The sequence below is a fragment of the Labeo rohita genome, unplaced genomic scaffold (genome assembly GCF_022985175.1).
Source record: "Labeo rohita strain BAU-BD-2019 unplaced genomic scaffold, IGBB_LRoh.1.0 scaffold_197, whole genome shotgun sequence".
NCBI lineage: Eukaryota > Metazoa > Chordata > Actinopteri > Cypriniformes > Cyprinidae > Labeo > Labeo rohita.
In genome coordinates this window covers 84541-102825 of record NW_026128187.1, presented here as the reverse complement: position 1 = coordinate 102825, position 18285 = coordinate 84541, and the positions used below count along the sequence as shown (strand labels likewise).

Sequence of the window (18285 nt, the reverse complement as noted above, 5' to 3'; positions counted from 1 at the left end):
ATTTACCCCGACCCTCTGATTCATTAACATGGGCAGCGACAAAACCTGCTTCTCACGCTCCACTGACACTCGCGATGTGAAACAGTCCTAATAGTCATAACTAAATCGTTGTCATTCAGGAATAAGATCGCGTGGGTGTTTGAAGCGAGATCTTCATTTTAATGATTAATCTTGCAGCTCTAATGTAAACACTGCAAAAAATTGTTTAGTTTTATGAAGATATCGTCACGAGTGCTCGCGAGTGCTCGCGAGATCCGACTGGTCAAGCGAGGCACATGGGAAATTAATGTTTTTATGAGATAAAATTGTTATTCTTTTGTACAGATTTATACAGACGGATCTAAGGATCCAACTGAACAAAAAGTGGGCATAGGAATATACATTCCATGTTTTAAGATGGAAATAAGTCTAAGGCTAAGTAACAAATTGTCTGTACTCTACTGAATTAACTGCAGTTATAGTAAGATTGCAATGGGTAGAACAGGTCAGGCCAAACAGGATTTTAATTTGCTCAGATTCTTCATCAGCTCTTAAGTATAATGTCCACAAAAAGCGATAAAGAAGATCTGCTAGAGGACATCTATACATATTATTGTACAGACTGAAAGTGGAAGGTATAACTATATAATTCTGTTGGGTGCCGACACATATTGGGATAATAGGGAATGAAACAGCTGATAAATTATCAAAAGAGGCATTAAAGAAAAACGTGGTGGATGTTAAGGTGCCTCTCGGTAGAAGTGAGATAAAATCAGTGATTAATAGGAAATTAACAAGAATATGGCAACAAAGATGGGAAAATAGCAGCACCATTAAGTGGTATTATAATATTGTGAAATCAGTAGGGAAAAAAGAACAGTTTTATGGAGACACAGAAAGGAAGAAGTAATGATCTCTAGACTAAGAATGGGACAAACAGGGTTAAATTCAACACTAGCATTAATGGGGAAGCATGAAAGTGGGATCTGTAATAAATGTGGTATCTTAGAAACAGTTGAGCGTGTGCTTTTTAAGTGTGCACATCAAGTTCTTTGACAGCAGAAACGTCGGAAGCCAGGGGACCTTGCAATCATAATGTGTGGAGCCTGAGCAAAACTGAAAAAAAAAAAATGCAATTATTGTACTCGCCGACAAATGCATTCCCAGCAAGCAATTTTGCATTTAAAAGACGTCTATTAGCCGTTCAAACATAGCCCTGACGTCTAGGCTAAAACAAGGCAAAATTTGGGCTGTCAGTGAAAATTTAATAGACGTCTAACCAGCCCAATAATAGACTAGTCATCAAACAGACAGCTAATGAACGCCTACATATATGCATCTAAAATGCAACAAAATGGCCATCCATACAAACAAACTACATATACAACTTTTATTTAGAAAAATAACATTAACAACTTAAGACAATACAAAATTATAAAAATGACAAAGAATTAATGACAAAATAAAATATTATAAATACATTACACTCATATAAATATTATGATAAAAATATGGAATTTAACAACTTAAGATAATAAAAAATATAAAAATGAAATATATATATATATATATATATATATATTTGAAATACCTTAAGATATTTAAAAGAAATAAATAATACAAATCAAGAGCATGTTATCATGCTTAACATTAAAACATTGCGGATAAATGACAACGCAAAAAAAAAAAAAAAAAACAACCAACAGTGAACTCAAAGGAAATTATTCATAATTGTTTTTTTTTTTTTTTTTCTTGTATAAAATGCTTCCCAACTGCATTCCTCAAGTATAGCTCTGTTGCTGCCGGGAAGTTGGTCATCACTGCATCTGCCAAATAAGAAAAAAAAAAAAAAGCATAAGAAAAGCTTTTTTGACAGAATTTTTTATAAATATTTTATTTTTATTTTGTATGCCTCCTTTTGCCTTGATAAAAGTTTTTCTTGCTGACATTATTTTAATGCACTTTTCTACAGTCCCTGTTGTTGCGGACATCCAAATAGTTTCTAGTTGCTCCCAAAGACTTGCTTTTGTGCAACTTTTTGTGCAATCTATCTTTGAATCCATTCAATCCCAACAATAATTATATTTTAGTATTAGAAATCTTACACATACTGGTGGATTAACCATTACAGAAACATTAAAAATTATTTTGTTAATCACCAATATTTAGTTTAGGGCAGCTGGCTGTGGCACAAACCATTAGGGATGTGACGAGATCTCAGATCTGAGATCTTGTGACAATATCTTTGCAAAACATTTTGCAGTGTTTACATTAGAGCTGCACTATTAATCCTTAAAATATCGAGGTGTCAATTCAAACACCCACGCGATCTTATTCCTGAATGGCAATGATTTAGCCATGTCTGTTACCACTGTTTCACATCGCGAGTGTCAGTGAAGCTTGAGAAGCAGGTTTTGTCGCTGCCCATGTTAATGAATCAGAGGGTCGGGGTAAATGTAAATTGTAATCATTATTTCTGTGTTATAGACATTTAAATAATAGAAGTACTGGGATAAAAGTGTATAGTTTGGGTATAAACACTTATTGTCTACAGTAACTATCAAAACGAAAGTATTTTAACACGTGTATCTATTGTAACTCTTATCCTCTTCCGCCAGGAGGTGGCGACAACTGCCCGTTTAAAACATGTCATTGAATCATTCATTCAGGAGATTTCAAGAGTCAAACAAGTCAAACATATTTCATCATTGAGGATTTCTTAAAAAAGTTTAAAAATCTTGTCTCGTCTCGTTCTCATTCTCGTGAACCCAGTCTCGTGTCTCGTCTCGTCTCGTGGGATAAGGGTCTCGTCACACCCCTACAAACCATACATTGGGTGGTGGTCCAATAAATTTGTTAAGTGCAGTCAGGCATGGGCAGTATTTCAAAAACGTGTATTTGAAATACAAAATACTATTTTGTAATTAAATGCATTTAATCTTAGTATTTTTGTACTTTCAAAATAAATAAAATACTTTTGACAATCTTTATTAGACTGCTGATTTCCTGTATATCAACAAGTATACAAAATACTAAATAAAAAATACTAAGATTAAATGTATTTAAATACCAAATACATGTGACTTTCCAAAGGTATTCAAATACAAAAATTCAAAATAGTATTTTAAATACATGTATTTGAAATACTGCTCATCCCTGCAACAAGACCATGCACTCATTGTCACACTTCTGAAAACACCCATTTTACACCTTTCTTTGAAGGGAGTAAAACGCTCAAAAATATTTTGTAAATTAAATATAAAATAATAAAAAAATGGGCTGAGGACAATAATGACTCTAAAAGCACTATCCACACTTTCTTTGTTGGCCATAGAGTCTGATGAGATGAACAGATTGGATTATTATTATACCTGTAAAAGTTGGCTTAACTAGTTAAAACATGTTTGAATTTGCTGCATACTGCAGATTTATATCTAATCGTAGAACAGATTACACCTGTAAGAGTTGGGTTCACAAATTATAAATCATTTAGGTACATTTAGGTTCGTTGCCCAGGGGCACCAAAGAGTCTTAATCTGCCACAGCCTACCACTAATGACTGAGAACAGTGCAGTCTTTTCAAATGCCTCCTTCTGCAGTGGACCACCCTCTTAATGCTGAATTTGGACATGAGGGAATTTTTAAAACCCTAAAATATAATACAGATTGAGGTGGTTAACAGTTGCAGACAAAGTTTGACATTTTAAAATGACCAGTAAAAGAATTATTTTTTACATTTCTGATTTGCGCTATAACTTATTAAGTATTGACACCACAGTGTTTGATTAATGTGGCACATTGTGAAGACTTTACCTTTCCAGTGTCCTTCTGGCACTGTCTTTGAGGTTTCTTCCTTCAGTTCTGCACAACTTTGACACCTGAATAACACATGCCAATGTCAGGCAAGTAGCATTATATGCGTCAGTGTAAAAGTGTCCAAAATTGTCTGGCACAACTAATTTCTTAACAACACAGTGATTGCTGCTGTAACTAAAATGTAATCCAGAGCACATATTAACCTTAAATGTACATGGAATAATAAATTCATCCCTTGTTTTAATTACATTATGTTTTCTGATTGTACCGGTTAGATTTTAATGCTGCATTGCACATCTTAGCTATATGCACTATTTTAATACTGCTGCAAACTTTTTATAATTGAAAATTTCATATTTGCAATTTGAAAAAAAAAAAAGTATTTTTGAGCTTTAGTATCAAGTTGGAAGTTTCAAACTAAATCTTATTGTACATGAACAATGACAATCATATTCTATTCAATTAGCTCATGCTTTCTCTGTATGTAACAAGCCATTGTTCAGTCATAAATTCAATATAGTAGTTAAAATAAATGACTGACTTTGTCAAAGATGAGAGTGTTTGTTTGTTTGTTTGTTTTTTACACCATTGCTGCCCGGATCTTCTCTTCCTTTCATGTTTTTATTCTCTATTGCATACTGGTATATTAAGTTTTATTAAAAGGTGTGTGTATGTGTGCGTGTATGTTATTATGAAGAAACAAAGTGTTTGTTTTAAATATCTCAGTCAGACTATCGTGAATTGTCTAATAGTGCTAAAACAAATCCGTTTTAGAAAAACATTTTCCTTTATATGTAAACACTCAGATACTATACTTGGCTTTGACAGAATTAGCTAAATGAAATATCGACGGTATATACCCTTTGATATGCCATGTCCTTCCTGGTACAGTCCTGCAGTCATATTCTGCCATCTAATGGTGAAAGTTTGGTAGAAGCTCTACAGAACTTCTTTTTGATTCAGAGCAACAGTTGTGAAAAAAGATTATTAAAGAATGAGCATGATATGGCATGGCAAAGCACGTATGAGCCAAACTTTCACCATATATGTTTTGCCATGACATTAGAATACGAGGGAATATTATTTTGGATGACTATTTGAATTGAAGTATATTGCTGGTTCAGATGATAGCATGCAACTGAGAGCCATATGTAGCTTGGCTATGACACACCGTGAAATATGTTAACTTATGGTTAACATTTGGCTTTTACTTGGAAAAACACACTCAACCTAAATATGTGTGGCATTTTGTGGCAGTCCACATCTCAGACCATTCAACGATGCTGTTGGTTGCTTTATGCCTTTCCTTATTCCTATTGGTGGATTAATGAAAATTTGAAAACATGTTCGTTATTTCCCGCTCTGCTCCCTACAACAACAGTCTTTGCACAGAAACACTGGTATCTTCAGGTAAGCGCGGTACATAATACATTGCCTCCTGTCTTGTGTTTGATTATTTTAGAAAAGAAACAAAGTCTCATCTTTAAAATTATATCTATTTTACCAGGAAATTCAATCAATAAATGGCTTTTTGACACTCTTTGATGTGGCGTGACAGACAAGTAATGTTACAATGTTGCAATACGACCATCCCTTTCTCTTTTCTCTAGTAGTTATATATTAATTAGAGTATGTTTTACTTCTGTCAATAAAACAAAGAAACATAATTGTATAGTTAGATTTAGAAAACTTTTTTTTTAGTGTTTATTATTATATATAAATAAATAAACAGAAATGTAATTTAATAGTTAGGTCTCTGTTGGTAATTGTATAGCCTTTAATATTGTAGTAATGTGCAATTGGCTCCCTTTTTTTCATTAGCTGAGGTAGATTTTTTTTTTTTAATCCCTAAGAAAATTGTAATTATAATTTAATTTATTTAAAAACAGAGCCACAAATTCTTCAGTAAACCAGTGTTTATTAAAACAAATGCAATTTTATGTTTTTTCCCACTGCTGTACTAAAAATGTATCGAACTGTGACATCAGAATAAACCATTATTTTTGTGTACCATTACACCCCTAATGTTTTCATTCATATTATGTATATTATTAAGTATTATGTCTAATAGCAATCCAGCTCAGCAGTTCCTGTATGTCAGTATTATATTGGTTCTTTTCTTCTTTATTTGTATCGGCCAATGAAAAACCCTATTTATTAACTATATCTGTTTAGTAGGTCCATGTGGAAGTCTGATGCCCAAATTTCACCTTATTTATCAATTGGTTTGAAAATTCCTTAATTCACAAGGCCCTCATTTCTTCAGTCTACCTCACAAAACTGGTTTTACTAAAAATTACAAGAAATATTTATTGTATGTAAAATCTACCATCAAATGTGCTTTGCTTCCTATTCAAATTTGCAAAAGGTGGAGCTGTCTGTTCAAGTTGTGCCATCCTCACTTGGATTTGATGTGTCATTACAGCCTAGCAATCAAATACACAAACAATTGTTCATGATTAGAGGAAATGAAAATAAACCAATAAAGGCTAGAAATTGATGATTGAAAACCCCATATTGATGGACCCCTAATCTTTATGCTTTTGTGGCTCAGACGGTGTCAGATAGAACCTTATAATTCCAAGGTGGTGAGCTGTTGATTTGGGTCAGATCTGAGCCAAAAGAACTTTGCTAACTGGGTTAATGAGCATGACAGGCCCAGAAAAGAGAAGCTGTGTATTGTTTCGGTGAAGTATGTTTTCAGTGAATATGAAGGAAAAGTACTTGTCACATTTTCACATGAGCGACAAAGCAGAAAAAGGAAGAGGAAAAGGAAGACCTAAAATTGAAACTCATTCTACAATGTTGATTCTCAGAAATGGACTTGCATAAATGTCTTTATGAGGAATATGTCTCCGACTGTGTACATAAGAAGGTGCTCAGACATTACTTTGGACACAACAGCTCTGAGATCTCCACAGAAGCTCTACAGAACGTCTACAGATTCTTTCTGTTGGTGTGAAAAAACATCTTGAAGAATGAGAAACCTGATGTCTGTGCTGTTCCTGGTGATCGTCTGCTCTGTGCAGATGACTTCAAGTGGTGAGTGCTCATTTTAATTTCATTTTTAAAAGAAGACAAAATTTATTGTTTTCAGATTATTTATGGCAGTTTCATTTGTTGCATTTGGTAATTTTTTAAATGCTGTGATATGATCAAATTGAAAACTTATGTCTTATTTCTTCATATTTCAGCTACTATTGCACTTGATTTAGTAAACTCAAAGTGTTGTGAAGAGCTCACTAATGTGAAGATTCCTGTGAAACTGGTGACTTCTTACTACTTGACCAGCAGCAGCTGTCCCAAACGTGCTATTGTGTGAGTAACATCAATATTATCTCATTTTCAAACTGCAAAGTTTGAAATATCTGAATGAGATAATTTATTAAACAAACTTTGATATAAATCTTATTTTGTGTCTTCCCTCTTAGGTTTAAGACAAGTAAAGGAAGAGAGTTCTGTGTAGATCCACAGACCACCTGGGTGAGCGGCCATGTTGATAAAGTGGACAAAAGAAAAACAAATGCTGCATAAACAACTGCAGCACAAACTCAGAGTCTCACAGTCTAAAGGAAGCTACTCCGTTTCTATTTAAAATGTGCATTTCATATTGTACATTTAAACCTTGTGCTGTTTCCAATATGTATATAAAATAATTTATTTACAGAATAATTTATGTGATTGGGTCCAGCTGTTTTAATAAAATATCAATGATAAAATTATCATAATGTAGTAATGTTTTTATTGTCTATTGCATACAGGTATGTTCAGTTTCATGAAGAAACTAAGCTTTTGTTTTTAATATACCTTGGGCTATCATGAATTTTCTAAATATGACTAATACAAATCTGTTTTAGCAATACATTTCCCTTCTCACTAAAATTATTTTTCATTATCAAAATTAAATATCGACAGTATAGCTTTTGATACTGTACAGTCTCCTTCCTGATACTGTCCTGCATATTCTGCCATCTAATGGTGGAAATTTTCAGTCTAATAAACTTGCGGGAAAACACTGGATATTGTGCAAAGGTTTCGCAAAGTATTATAGATGATAAAACCATGCCAAAAATCTTTGTCTACTGTAACTATAAAATTACAAGGATTACAAAATTACAACTTGCAATGTACTGTTCACATTATATTTGTACCCTTAAACAAACAAACAAAAAAAAAAACATAAAAAAAAGAAAGAAAATGTGCAGAGCGACTCATCTTGTCTTGTGAGTTTCTAAAAGGACCTTGTAGATCTCTGGATGAATCTTTAGATATTCCAGAGACTCTTCTTTACTTGTAGTTGCATTGAGAAATACACTTGCTGCATGGCTTGCAAATGTTAAAAACTGTTATGTGAAATTTAGTTGAAAAGTTGAATTGAATAATATTGAAATACTTGTTAAAGGAATAGATCACCCCAAAATAAACATTCTGTCATTAAATATGATGCGTGCGCATTTGTGTGTGTGTGTGTGTCCTGTTACTTTCATGACTGGTGGCAGAGACTTACCCAGAAGAGTAGAAATCATTGAATAAAGTTGTTATTTTTGTTTTCTTTGCACACTGAAAGTATCCTCGTAGTTTCATAACATTACGGTTGAACCACGGATGTCACACGGACTATTTTAACGATGTCCTTACTACCGTCCTTACTACTGCTGTCTATGCAGGGTCAGAAAGCTCTCTTATCTTAATTTGTGCTCTCAAAGATGAATAAAGGTCTTATGGTTTGGAACGACATGAGAGTGGGTACTTAATGACAGAATATTTTAATTTTGGGGTGAATAAATAAAAAAAGAAAATGTGCAGAAAGTTTCTGAGAAACTCATGTTGTCTTGTGAGTTTCTAAAAGGACCTTGTCGATCTCTGGATGGATCTTCAGATACCTCAGCAAGTCATTGATTGTCGACAACTCCTTACTTTTCTAGACAAGATCACTCTGGAGAAGAGCATTCCACTAAATATTTGCAATAAATTTGCACTTTTTTTTGTACCATTACACCCCTAATGTTTTCATTAATATTATGTATATTATTAAGTATTATGTCTAAAAATAGCCTGTTATTAGAGAAACTAAAGACTTACTAAAAGTATCAATCATTGTACATTTATTCACTCATTTGACATTTGCAACATCTAACTTCTACGTTATCACTGTAAAAAACAAAAAACACAATTTGTTGAATCAGCTTAAAATAACTTGTTACCCTGCTGCCTTAAAATTTTAAGTTCAGTCAACTTGAAATGTTAAGTTGTACTAAGTGGACAACTTAGATATTTGGGTTTGTTAAACTTAAAAGCAAGGTAAGTAAACCAGCTGCCTTAAAATTTTAAGTTGAAAAAACTCAAGTATCTAAGTTGTCACTTAGTACAACTTAACATTTTAAGTTGAATAAACGTTTTTTGAGTTGACTGAACTTAAAATTTTAAGGCAGCCAGGTAACAAATTATTTTAAGTTGACTCAAATTGTTTTTTACAGTGTATGTATTGTACTTTTGTTACTAAAATTCCTTTGTAAAAATAATAATAAAAAAATATGACTGAATAAATGTGTTAATGATGTGTTTAAAGGTGCAGTGTGTAATATTTAGCAGCATCTAGCGGTGAGGATTCGAATTTCAACCAACGGCTAAGTCTCCCGCTCACCCCGCCCTTTCGAAACGCATACGGAAGCTGACACAGGACAAAAATGTTGTCGTCTGTTACGCCTGACAGTAGCCAATCAAGCGATGAGGTTTCTGTACAAAGGTAAGTCAAAGAATTATATTTACTTAATTATTCAGTAAACCAATATCTTATTGCGAATATTATTGTTACTCATTGATCATTGTCTCAGGTTTATTCGCTGACTTTAGTTAGAGTTTTTGTATGACAGTTAGTAGTGTTGGGCGAACACGGCATTGGGATGCGGTGGCTTGCGGGAGGAGAAAGGGAGGAGGGGGTGCGATGGGATCACAATGCCGGCTCAACATCATTATGTCTGTCAGCCCAACCAGTGGTATCCACTTTTTTATCAGGCGGCTTTGATTATACCCACTTCTAAATCGCCTCTAATGCGCATCATACAGTTGCGTCATGCATTAGCCAAAATTATGATAGTCTACCACATCCAGTCATATGTGAATACATGTAAATATTTGCTAAATAAAGCCCCAATAAAGACAGTGATGATACAGTCAAGACCGTGGTGCCGGCTTGCGTTGAAATATATTTGATGATGCGCCTGCGCCCACCCCGTCTTCGGCATCCCAGTAATTTGACTTTAATACTGACGAAACGCGCTCTGTAGAAGTTTGTCCATTTAGGGCTACTATAGAAACATGGCGGCACTAAATGGCGACTTCCATGTAAGGGGACCCGCAGTGTACAGTACATACCAAAAGTTTGAACACACCTTCTCATTCAGAGTTTTCTTTATTTTCATGACTATGAAAATTGTAGATTCACACTGAAGGCATCAAAACTATGAATTAACACATGTGGAATTATATACATAACAAAAAAGTGTGAAACAACTGAAAATATGTCATATTCTAGGTTCTTCAAAGTAGCCACCTTTTGCTTTGATTACTGCTTTGCACACTCTTGGCATTCTCTTGATGAGCTTCAAGAGGTAGTCACCTGAAATGGTTTTCACTTCACAGGTGTGCCCTGTCAGGTTTAATAAGTGGGATTTCTTGCCTTATAAATGGGGTTGGGACCATCAGTTGTGTTGTGCGGAAGTCAGGTGGATACACAGCTGATAGTCCTACTGAATAGACTGTTAGAATTTGTATTATAGCAAGAAAAAAGCAGCTAAGTAAAGAAAAATGAGTGGCCATCATTACTTTAAGAAATGAAGGTCAGTCAGTCCAAAAAATTGGGAAAACTTTGAAAGTGTGAGAAGGTGTGTCCAAACTTTTGGTCTGTACTGTATGTAGATATAAATTACTTGTTCTAAGGTTATAAAATCATAACGGCTTATTATGTAAGGTCTTTACACACCTCTGAAAACATAGTTTTGTATGTTATATTGCACTTCTGCCAATGAATTCTCCTAAATATTACACACTGCACCTTTAAGATTTACTGTGTAATGGGTAAACAAAAAATAGGTTTGGCATAAATATGACTTTTGGTGTATCAGCCCTTTACAGAACTCAGCCATATACAAGAATAACATATAAGGCTCATATTTCTGTTTTTATGATTTGGCTCACTTCAGGCACTGTTTTGATTCAGTTCTGGCTAAAAAGACGTGGACCAGTTCTGGGCCAGCAAATAAGTTCTAATATGGGCCACAATTTAGCTTGTTTAGTTTATTTGGGTCAGATCTGAGCCAAATGAAATTTGCTGACTGGATTAATGCTGAGCTTGACAGACCTGGAAAAGAGGAAGCTGTCCATTGTTTTGCGTAAGCACGTTTTCAGTGAATCTGAAGGAACAGTACTTGCCACATTTTCACATGAGCAACAAAGCAGAAAATGGAAAAGGGAAAAGGAAGTGCTAAAAATGAATCTCATTCTACAATGTTAATACTCAGAAATGGATTTACATGAATGGTATTATGAGGAATATGTCTCTGACTATGTATATAAGAAGGTGCTCAGACGATATTCTGGACACAACAGCTCTGAGATCTACAAGCTCTACAGAACGTCTACAGATTATTTCTGTCATTGTGAAGAAACATCTTGAAGAATGAGAAGCCTGATGTCTGTGCTGTTCCTGGTGATCTTCTGCTCTGTGCAGATGACCAGTGGTGAGCGCTCTTTCATTTTTAATTTTTAGTGAAGACAAAATGTATTGCTTTCAGATTATTTATGGCAGTTTCATTTGTTGCATTTGGTTATTTAAAATGTAGTGACATGATCAAATTGTAAACTTTTGTCTTATTTCCCCATATTTCAGCTACTGAGGCAATTGAAGCAGCACAAGCAAAGTGCTGTGTAGAGTTCTCTAATCTGAAGATTCCTGTGAAACTAGTGAAATCTTACTCCTGGACCAGCAGCAGCTGTGCCAAACGTGCTATTATGTGAGTATCATCAACATTATCTCATTTTCAAACTGCAAAGTCAATCTGAATGAGACACTCTATTAAACAAATTTTGATCTAAGTCTTATTTTTGTGTCTTTCCTCTCAGATTTAAAACAACTGCAGGGAGGGAGTTCTGTGTAGATCCAGAGACCACCTGGGTGAGCCACCATGTTGATAAAGTGGACAAAAGAACAAAAATTGGAACAACAGCTGCTGCTGCATCAACAACTTCTACCACAGCACAAACTCACAAAGTCACAGTCTAACAGAAGCTATACTGTTTCTATTTAAAATGTGTATTTCATATTGTATATATTGTTCATATTGTATACCTTGTACTGTTTCCAGTGTGTATATAAAATATTTTATTTACAGAGTAATTTATGTGATTGGGTTCAGTTGTTTTAATAAAATATAAATAATAAAATTACCATAATGTAGAAATGTTTTTATCCTCGTTTTCATACAAGTAGATTCAGTTTTACTCAAATGTATGTATGATCATGAAGAAACTTGGCGTTTGTTTTAAATATCTCAATCAGTCTATTATGAATTTTCTAAATATGACAACAAATCTGTTTAAGCAACACATTTCCCTTCTCATATAAACACTAAAATACTATATACTTGGTGTTAATAGAGTTAGCAAAATGAAATATCGACAGCTTTTATATACTGTACTTGACTGTCCTTCAGTCATATTCTGCCATCTAAAGGTGGAAGTTTTCAGTCTGACAGACTTTAAATGACAAAGATAATTGATGAAAGTATGCTGAAATACATTAGATGTTATGCAAAGTTTTCTCAAAACATTATAGATGATAAAATCATGCTAAAATTCCTTGTCCACTGTAACTATAAGAGCACAAGATTACAATTTGCAGTGGACTGTTTGCATTTTAATTGTATTCTAAAACAAAAATAAGGAAAAAAGAAAATGTGTAGAAAGTTTCTGAGAAACTCATGTTGTCTTGTGAATTTCTAAAATGACTTTTTCGATGGATCTTTAGATATTCCAGAGACTCTTATTTACTTCTAATTATTTTGAAAAATGCACTTACTTGTTTGCAAATGTTAAGGATGATTCAAAAAATTCAAGAAAAACTGTAATATGTGAAATATAGTTGAAAAGTTGAATTGAATAATACTGAAATACTTGTTAAGGAAAAGATCACCCCAAAATAAAAATTCTGTCATTAAATACAACGCATGTGTGTGCGTCGTGGTACTCTCGTGAATGGTGGCAGAGATGTAACCAGAAGAAAGGAAATTGTTGAATAAAGTCATTATTTTTGTTTTCTTTGCATGCAAAAAGTATCTTTAAAGCTTCATAACATTACAGTTGAACCACTGATGTCACATGGACTATTTTAACAATGTCCTTACTACCTTTCTGGGCTTTGAACGTGGTAGTTGTGTTGCTGCGTATGCAGGGTCAGAAAGCTAAAAGAAGCTACACTGTTTCTATTTTATGTGCATTTCATATTGTATATTTAAACCTTGTGCTGTTTCCAATATGTATAGGAAATATTTTATTTACAGAATAATCTTGGCACCCCATAAAAAGAAATAATGACCAAAACTATGCCATTCGTTTGTGCTACGTTTGTGCTGATTTGTGCCGCAAAAACGAACGTTTGTGCTGGTTTGGTGTTTAAGATATTAAACATTATTTTTTTGACCGTGTGACGTCACTTTCCACCCCATGTTGCCCAAATCGCTCCAAACCGGCGCAGTTCGGAGCATATGTTGCTCTAAAACCTTTATACACCTTTCAGCATTCATACTGTCTTCCAAAACATGTAAGCTGACCATACCATATGCACTTATGCACCCCCATACCATCAGAGATACTGGCTTTTGAACTGAACACTGAAGACATCCCGCTGGAAGGTCTCCCTCTTCAGCCTGGAGGACATGACGTCCATGATTTCCAAAGTCAAATTTGGACTCGCCTGACCATAGAACAGTTTTCCAGTTTGAAATAGTCTATTATAAATGAGCCTTGAACCACAGGACACGACTGAGCTTCTGGAACATGTTCACATAGAGCTAGTCCTTTTTGCATGATAGAGCTTTAGTTGGCATCTTCAGATGGCACGGCAGATTGTGTTTACCAACAGTGGTTTCTGGAAGTATTCCTGGAAGTATTCAAAGGTCTTCGGCCTTGTCCCTTACGCAAAGAGATTTCCCCAGTTTCTCTGAATCTTTTGATGATGTTATGCACTGTAGATGATGAGATTTGCAAAGCCTTTGCAATTTGACGTCGAGGAACGTTGTTTTTAAAGTATTCCACAATCTTTTAAGCACTCTTTTACAGATTGGAGAGACTCTGCTTCTCTAAGACATACCTTTTATAGCTAATCATGTTACAGACCTGATGTCAATGAACTTCATTAGTTGCTAGATGTTCTCCCAGCTGAATCTTTCCAAAATTCTTGCTTTTACAGCCGTTTGTTGCCCCCGTGCCAACTTTTTTGAGACCTTAAATTTGATATTTGCTCATTTTGTGCATACAATTGTAAAATTTATCAGTTTAAACGTTTGTTATGTTATCTATGTTCTACTGTGAATAAAATGTTGGCTCGTGTGATTTGAAAGTCTAGTTTTCATTTTATTCGAATTAAAAAAACGTCCCAACATTTTTGGAATTCGGGCTGTAATTATTGACAGAATTTTCATTTGCTCAAAACCTTTTGTCATCATTTTGGGAATTAAATTGGGATATTTCAGCTGTAGTACTTAATGTGGCACAATCAAAGTGTTCTAGAGTGTTTCTTTGAAATGGATGACGTTGTACTACTGGTCTAGCAGCATCTGTCCCAGACACTAACTGCAAGTGAAAAGTTCCCATTTTAGACCAACAACTCTCACTAGAAACAAGAAGTGGTTTTGTTTTCTTAGAGCAGGGGTCCTCTTGCCTGTTTCTGGTGGTCAAACATCCTAAATTTGTGCTTTAATTAAACTCACCTGAACCAGTTAATCAAGGTCTTTGGGTTTATATGTGATTAAGGGGTCAGAGTTAAGCACCTGATATTTGGTGACAGCACAGTTCAGATTTGATCACTGACGTCTTATGATTTATTGAATAAAAAGCTGAGCTTGCAAGCTCGAAAAAGAGGAAGATGTGTTGTTTTGCTGCAGCACGTTTTCAGTGAATCTGAAGGAAGAGTACTTTTCACACTACATTTTCACATGAGCGACAAAGCAGAAAAGGGATGAGGAATACAATGTTAATACTCAGAAATGGATTTGCATGAGGAAGACGTCTCTGACTATGTATATAAGAAGGCACTCAGACATCATTCTTAAACAAAAATGAGTAAAAAAGAAAATGTGCAGAAAGTTTCTGAGAAACTCATGTTGTCTTGTGAGTTTCTAAAAGGACTTTGTCGATCTCTGGATGAATCTTTAGATACTCAAGAGACTTGCCTTTACTATAATCGCTTTGAGAAATGCACCTTCTGGTTTGCAAATGTTAAGGATGATTCAAGAAATGTACCAAAGCGACTGAGAAAAACTGTAATGTGAAATATAGCTGAAATGTTGAACTGAATAATACTAAAATACTTGTTAAAGGAATAGATCACCCCAAAATAAAGATTCTGTCATTAAATACAACAAATGTTTTTGTGTGGTGTGGTACTCTCATGAATGGTGGCAGAGACTTAACCAGAAGAGAAGAAATTGTTAAATAAAGTAGTTATTTTTCTTTTCTTTACGCACGAAAATATCCTCGTAGCTTCATAACATTACGGTTGAACCACTGATGTCACGTATTATTTTAATGATGTCCTTACTACCTTTCTGGGCCTTGAACATGGTAGTTGCATTGCTGTCTGTGCAAATTTGGTCAAAAAACTTTCAGATTTCATGAAAATATCTTAATTTGTGTTCCAAAGATGAACAAAGGTCTTACGGGTTTAGAACGATATGACGGTGAGTAATGACAGTCATTTGTTCAAAACCTTTTCTCAAAACCTGTCATCATTTTTGTTCATGAACAATCAGATTAATTATATTTTGCTGATTTGGGATAGTTCAGCTTTAGTACTTGATGTGGCACAATCAGTGTTCTAGAGAGTTCACGGTAACACTTTACGGTAACACTTTACAATAAGGTTCATTAGTTAACTACATTAGTTAACATGAACTAAGTATGAACAGTACTTCTACACCATTTACTAATCTTAGTTAATGTGAATTTCAGCATTTACTAATGCATTATAAAAATCACAAGTTGTGTTTGTTAACATTAGTTAATGCACTGTGAACTAACATGAATTAACAATGAACAACTGTATTCTTATTAACTAACATTAACAAAGATTAATAATTAGTGTAACAGAACTATTAACTAATTGTTAAGTAATATGTCATTGTGGTTATGGATTTAGAATTAGTTAGTCATGTGCCTCAACAAGTAAAGTCATAACATAATGATATCTTTGTAACTCATTAGCTAATGATTGATTAAAGTAGACAACTGGAAGTTGAAATGCATGGCTTCAACTCATTGAGGCACATGACTAACTAAATAATTCTATATCCATAACCGCATATTACTTAACAATTAGTTAATAGTTCTGTGCCTCAACAAGTAAAGTCACAACATAATGATACATTTGCAAATTGTTAACTAATGAGTAATTAAAGCAGACAGCTGGAAGTTGAAGTAGCTTTGGCCACTGTGGTAATTAACATATGAATTTACATCATTAGTTAATATAATAAGTTATTAGGGAATTAATACATTATGACACATTTACCTAATAGCAATTTATTGATTATTTAATCTATGGTTCATACAGAATGTTCATTAGTTGCTGATGATAGCATTATCAGATACTGGTCTAGCAGCATCTGTCCCAGACACTAACTGCAAATGAAAAGTTCCCATTTTAGACCAACAGCTCTCACTAGAAACAAGAAGAGGTTTTGTTTTCTTAGAGCAGGGGTTCTCTGTCATGCTTCTAGTGGTCCAGCATCTTAAATTTGTAGTTTAATTAAGACATCTGAACCAGTTAATCAAGGTTTTGGGGCTTATATGTGAGTAAAGGGTCAAGGTTAAGCACCTGATATTTAGTGACAGCACAATTCAGATTATTAACATCTCTTGATTTATTGAATGTAATGCTGAGCTTGACAGGCCTGAAAAAGAGGAAGTTGTGTGTTGTTTTGCTGAAGCATGTTTTCAGTGAATCTAAAAGAAAACTACTTGCCACAGTTTCACATGAGTAGCAAAGCAGAAAAAGGATGAGGGAAAGGAAGAGCTAAAAACAGCTCTCATTCTACAATGTTGATACTCAGAAATGGATTTGCATGAATGTCAGGAATATGTCTCCGACTATGTATATAAGAAGGTGCTCAGACATTATTCTCTGACATCTAACTCTGAGATCTTCAAGCTCTACAGAACATCTACAGATTCTTTCTGTCATTGTGAAGAAACATCTTGAAGAATGAGAAGCCTGATGTCTGTGCTGTTCCTGGTGATCTTCTGCTCTGTGCAGATGACAAGTGGTGAGCGCTCTTTTTCATTTTTAATTTTTTCTGAAGACAAAATATATTGTTTTCATATTATTTATAGCAGTTTCATTTGTTGCATTTGGTGATTTAAAATGCTGTGATATAGTCACATTGAAAACGTTTGTGTTATTTGTCAATATTTCAGCTTCTGAAGCAGCTAATACACCACCAGAGTGCTGTGTAGAGTTCTCTAACGTGAAAATTCCTGTGAAACTGGTGGCATCTTACTCCTGGACCAGCAGCAACTGTCCCAAACGTGCTATTGTGTGAGTAACATCAACATTATCTCATTTTCAAACTCAAAGTTGCTTAATGCAAAGTCAATCTGAATGAGACACTCCATTAAATAAACTTTGATATAAACCTTATTATTGTGTCTTCCCTCTCAGGTTTAAGACAAGTGCAGGGAAAAAGTTCTGTGTAGATCCTAAGACCACCTGGGTGAGCCACCATGTTAATAAAGTGGACAAAAGAACAACAGTGGACAAAAGCCACACTGTTTCTATTTGAACTGTGCATTTCATATTGTATATTCAAACCTTGTACTATTTCCAATGTGTATATAAAATATTTTATTTACAGAATAATTTATGTGATTGGATTCAGTTGTTTTAATAAAATATCAATGATAAAATTATCATGATGTAGTAATGTTTTTATTCTCTATTGCATACAAGTATAATAAATTCTATTAAAATGTGTGTCAGTTATATGCTGGCATTTAATGGTGGAAGTTTTCAGTCTGATAGACTTTCAGTGACAAAGATAAAAGATGAAACTACACTGTAAAAAACAATTTGTTGAGTCAACTTAAAATAATTTGTAACCTGGCTGCCATAAAATTTTAAATTCAGTCAACTCAAAAACAGTTTATTCAACTTGAAATGTTAAATTATACTAAGTGACAACTTAGATATTAGCAGCTGGGTTACTTACCCATCTGTTA

The 18285-nt window shown here is 34.2% G+C and overlaps 3 protein-coding genes across 3 annotated transcripts; all 3 read left to right on the top strand.

Annotated features, from left to right (window-relative positions):
• Positions 1–6614: 6614 nt before the first annotated feature.
• On the top strand, positions 6615–7497 carry LOC127159189 (monocyte chemotactic protein 1B-like). Its single transcript, XM_051102086.1, has 3 exons — positions 6615–6837; positions 6990–7113; positions 7227–7497. Exons 1-3 carry the CDS (start codon positions 6774–6776, stop codon positions 7327–7329), a joined length of 291 nt encoding a protein of 96 aa, XP_050958043.1. The 5' UTR covers positions 6615–6773; the 3' UTR covers positions 7330–7497.
• A 3842-nt stretch (positions 7498–11339) lies between these two features.
• LOC127159185 (monocyte chemotactic protein 1B-like) lies at positions 11340–12227 on the top strand. Its single transcript, XM_051102077.1, has 3 exons — positions 11340–11534; positions 11684–11807; positions 11917–12227. Exons 1-3 carry the CDS (start codon positions 11474–11476, stop codon positions 12074–12076), a joined length of 345 nt encoding a protein of 114 aa, XP_050958034.1. The 5' UTR covers positions 11340–11473; the 3' UTR covers positions 12077–12227.
• A 4956-nt stretch (positions 12228–17183) lies between these two features.
• LOC127159188 (monocyte chemotactic protein 1B-like) lies at positions 17184–17976 on the top strand. The gene is made up of 3 exons (XM_051102085.1): positions 17184–17333; positions 17485–17605; positions 17729–17976. The coding sequence occupies exons 1-3, from the start codon at positions 17273–17275 to the stop codon at positions 17847–17849; spliced, it is 303 nt and encodes a 100-aa protein (XP_050958042.1). The 5' UTR covers positions 17184–17272; the 3' UTR covers positions 17850–17976.
• Positions 17977–18285: the final 309 nt, after the last annotated feature.

Excerpts from the sequence above, each read along its gene's own strand:
- LOC127159189 (XM_051102086.1), top strand. The coding sequence starts at position 6,774 with ATGAGAAACCTGATGTCTGTGCTGTTCCTGGTGATCGTCTGCTCTGTG. Across the intron at positions 6,838-6,989 it reads TGTGCAGATGACTTCAAGTG|CTACTATTGCACTTGATTTA; the intron begins GTGAGTGCTCAT and ends TTCATATTTCAG. Across the intron at positions 7,114-7,226 it reads TGTCCCAAACGTGCTATTGT|GTTTAAGACAAGTAAAGGAA; the intron begins GTGAGTAACATC and ends CTTCCCTCTTAG.
- LOC127159185 (XM_051102077.1), top strand. The coding sequence starts at position 11,474 with ATGAGAAGCCTGATGTCTGTGCTGTTCCTGGTGATCTTCTGCTCTGTG. Across the intron at positions 11,535-11,683 it reads CTCTGTGCAGATGACCAGTG|CTACTGAGGCAATTGAAGCA; the intron begins GTGAGCGCTCTT and ends CCCATATTTCAG. Across the intron at positions 11,808-11,916 it reads TGTGCCAAACGTGCTATTAT|ATTTAAAACAACTGCAGGGA; the intron begins GTGAGTATCATC and ends CTTTCCTCTCAG.
- LOC127159188 (XM_051102085.1), top strand. The coding sequence starts at position 17,273 with ATGAGAAGCCTGATGTCTGTGCTGTTCCTGGTGATCTTCTGCTCTGTG. Across the intron at positions 17,334-17,484 it reads CTCTGTGCAGATGACAAGTG|CTTCTGAAGCAGCTAATACA; the intron begins GTGAGCGCTCTT and ends TCAATATTTCAG. Across the intron at positions 17,606-17,728 it reads TGTCCCAAACGTGCTATTGT|GTTTAAGACAAGTGCAGGGA; the intron begins GTGAGTAACATC and ends CTTCCCTCTCAG.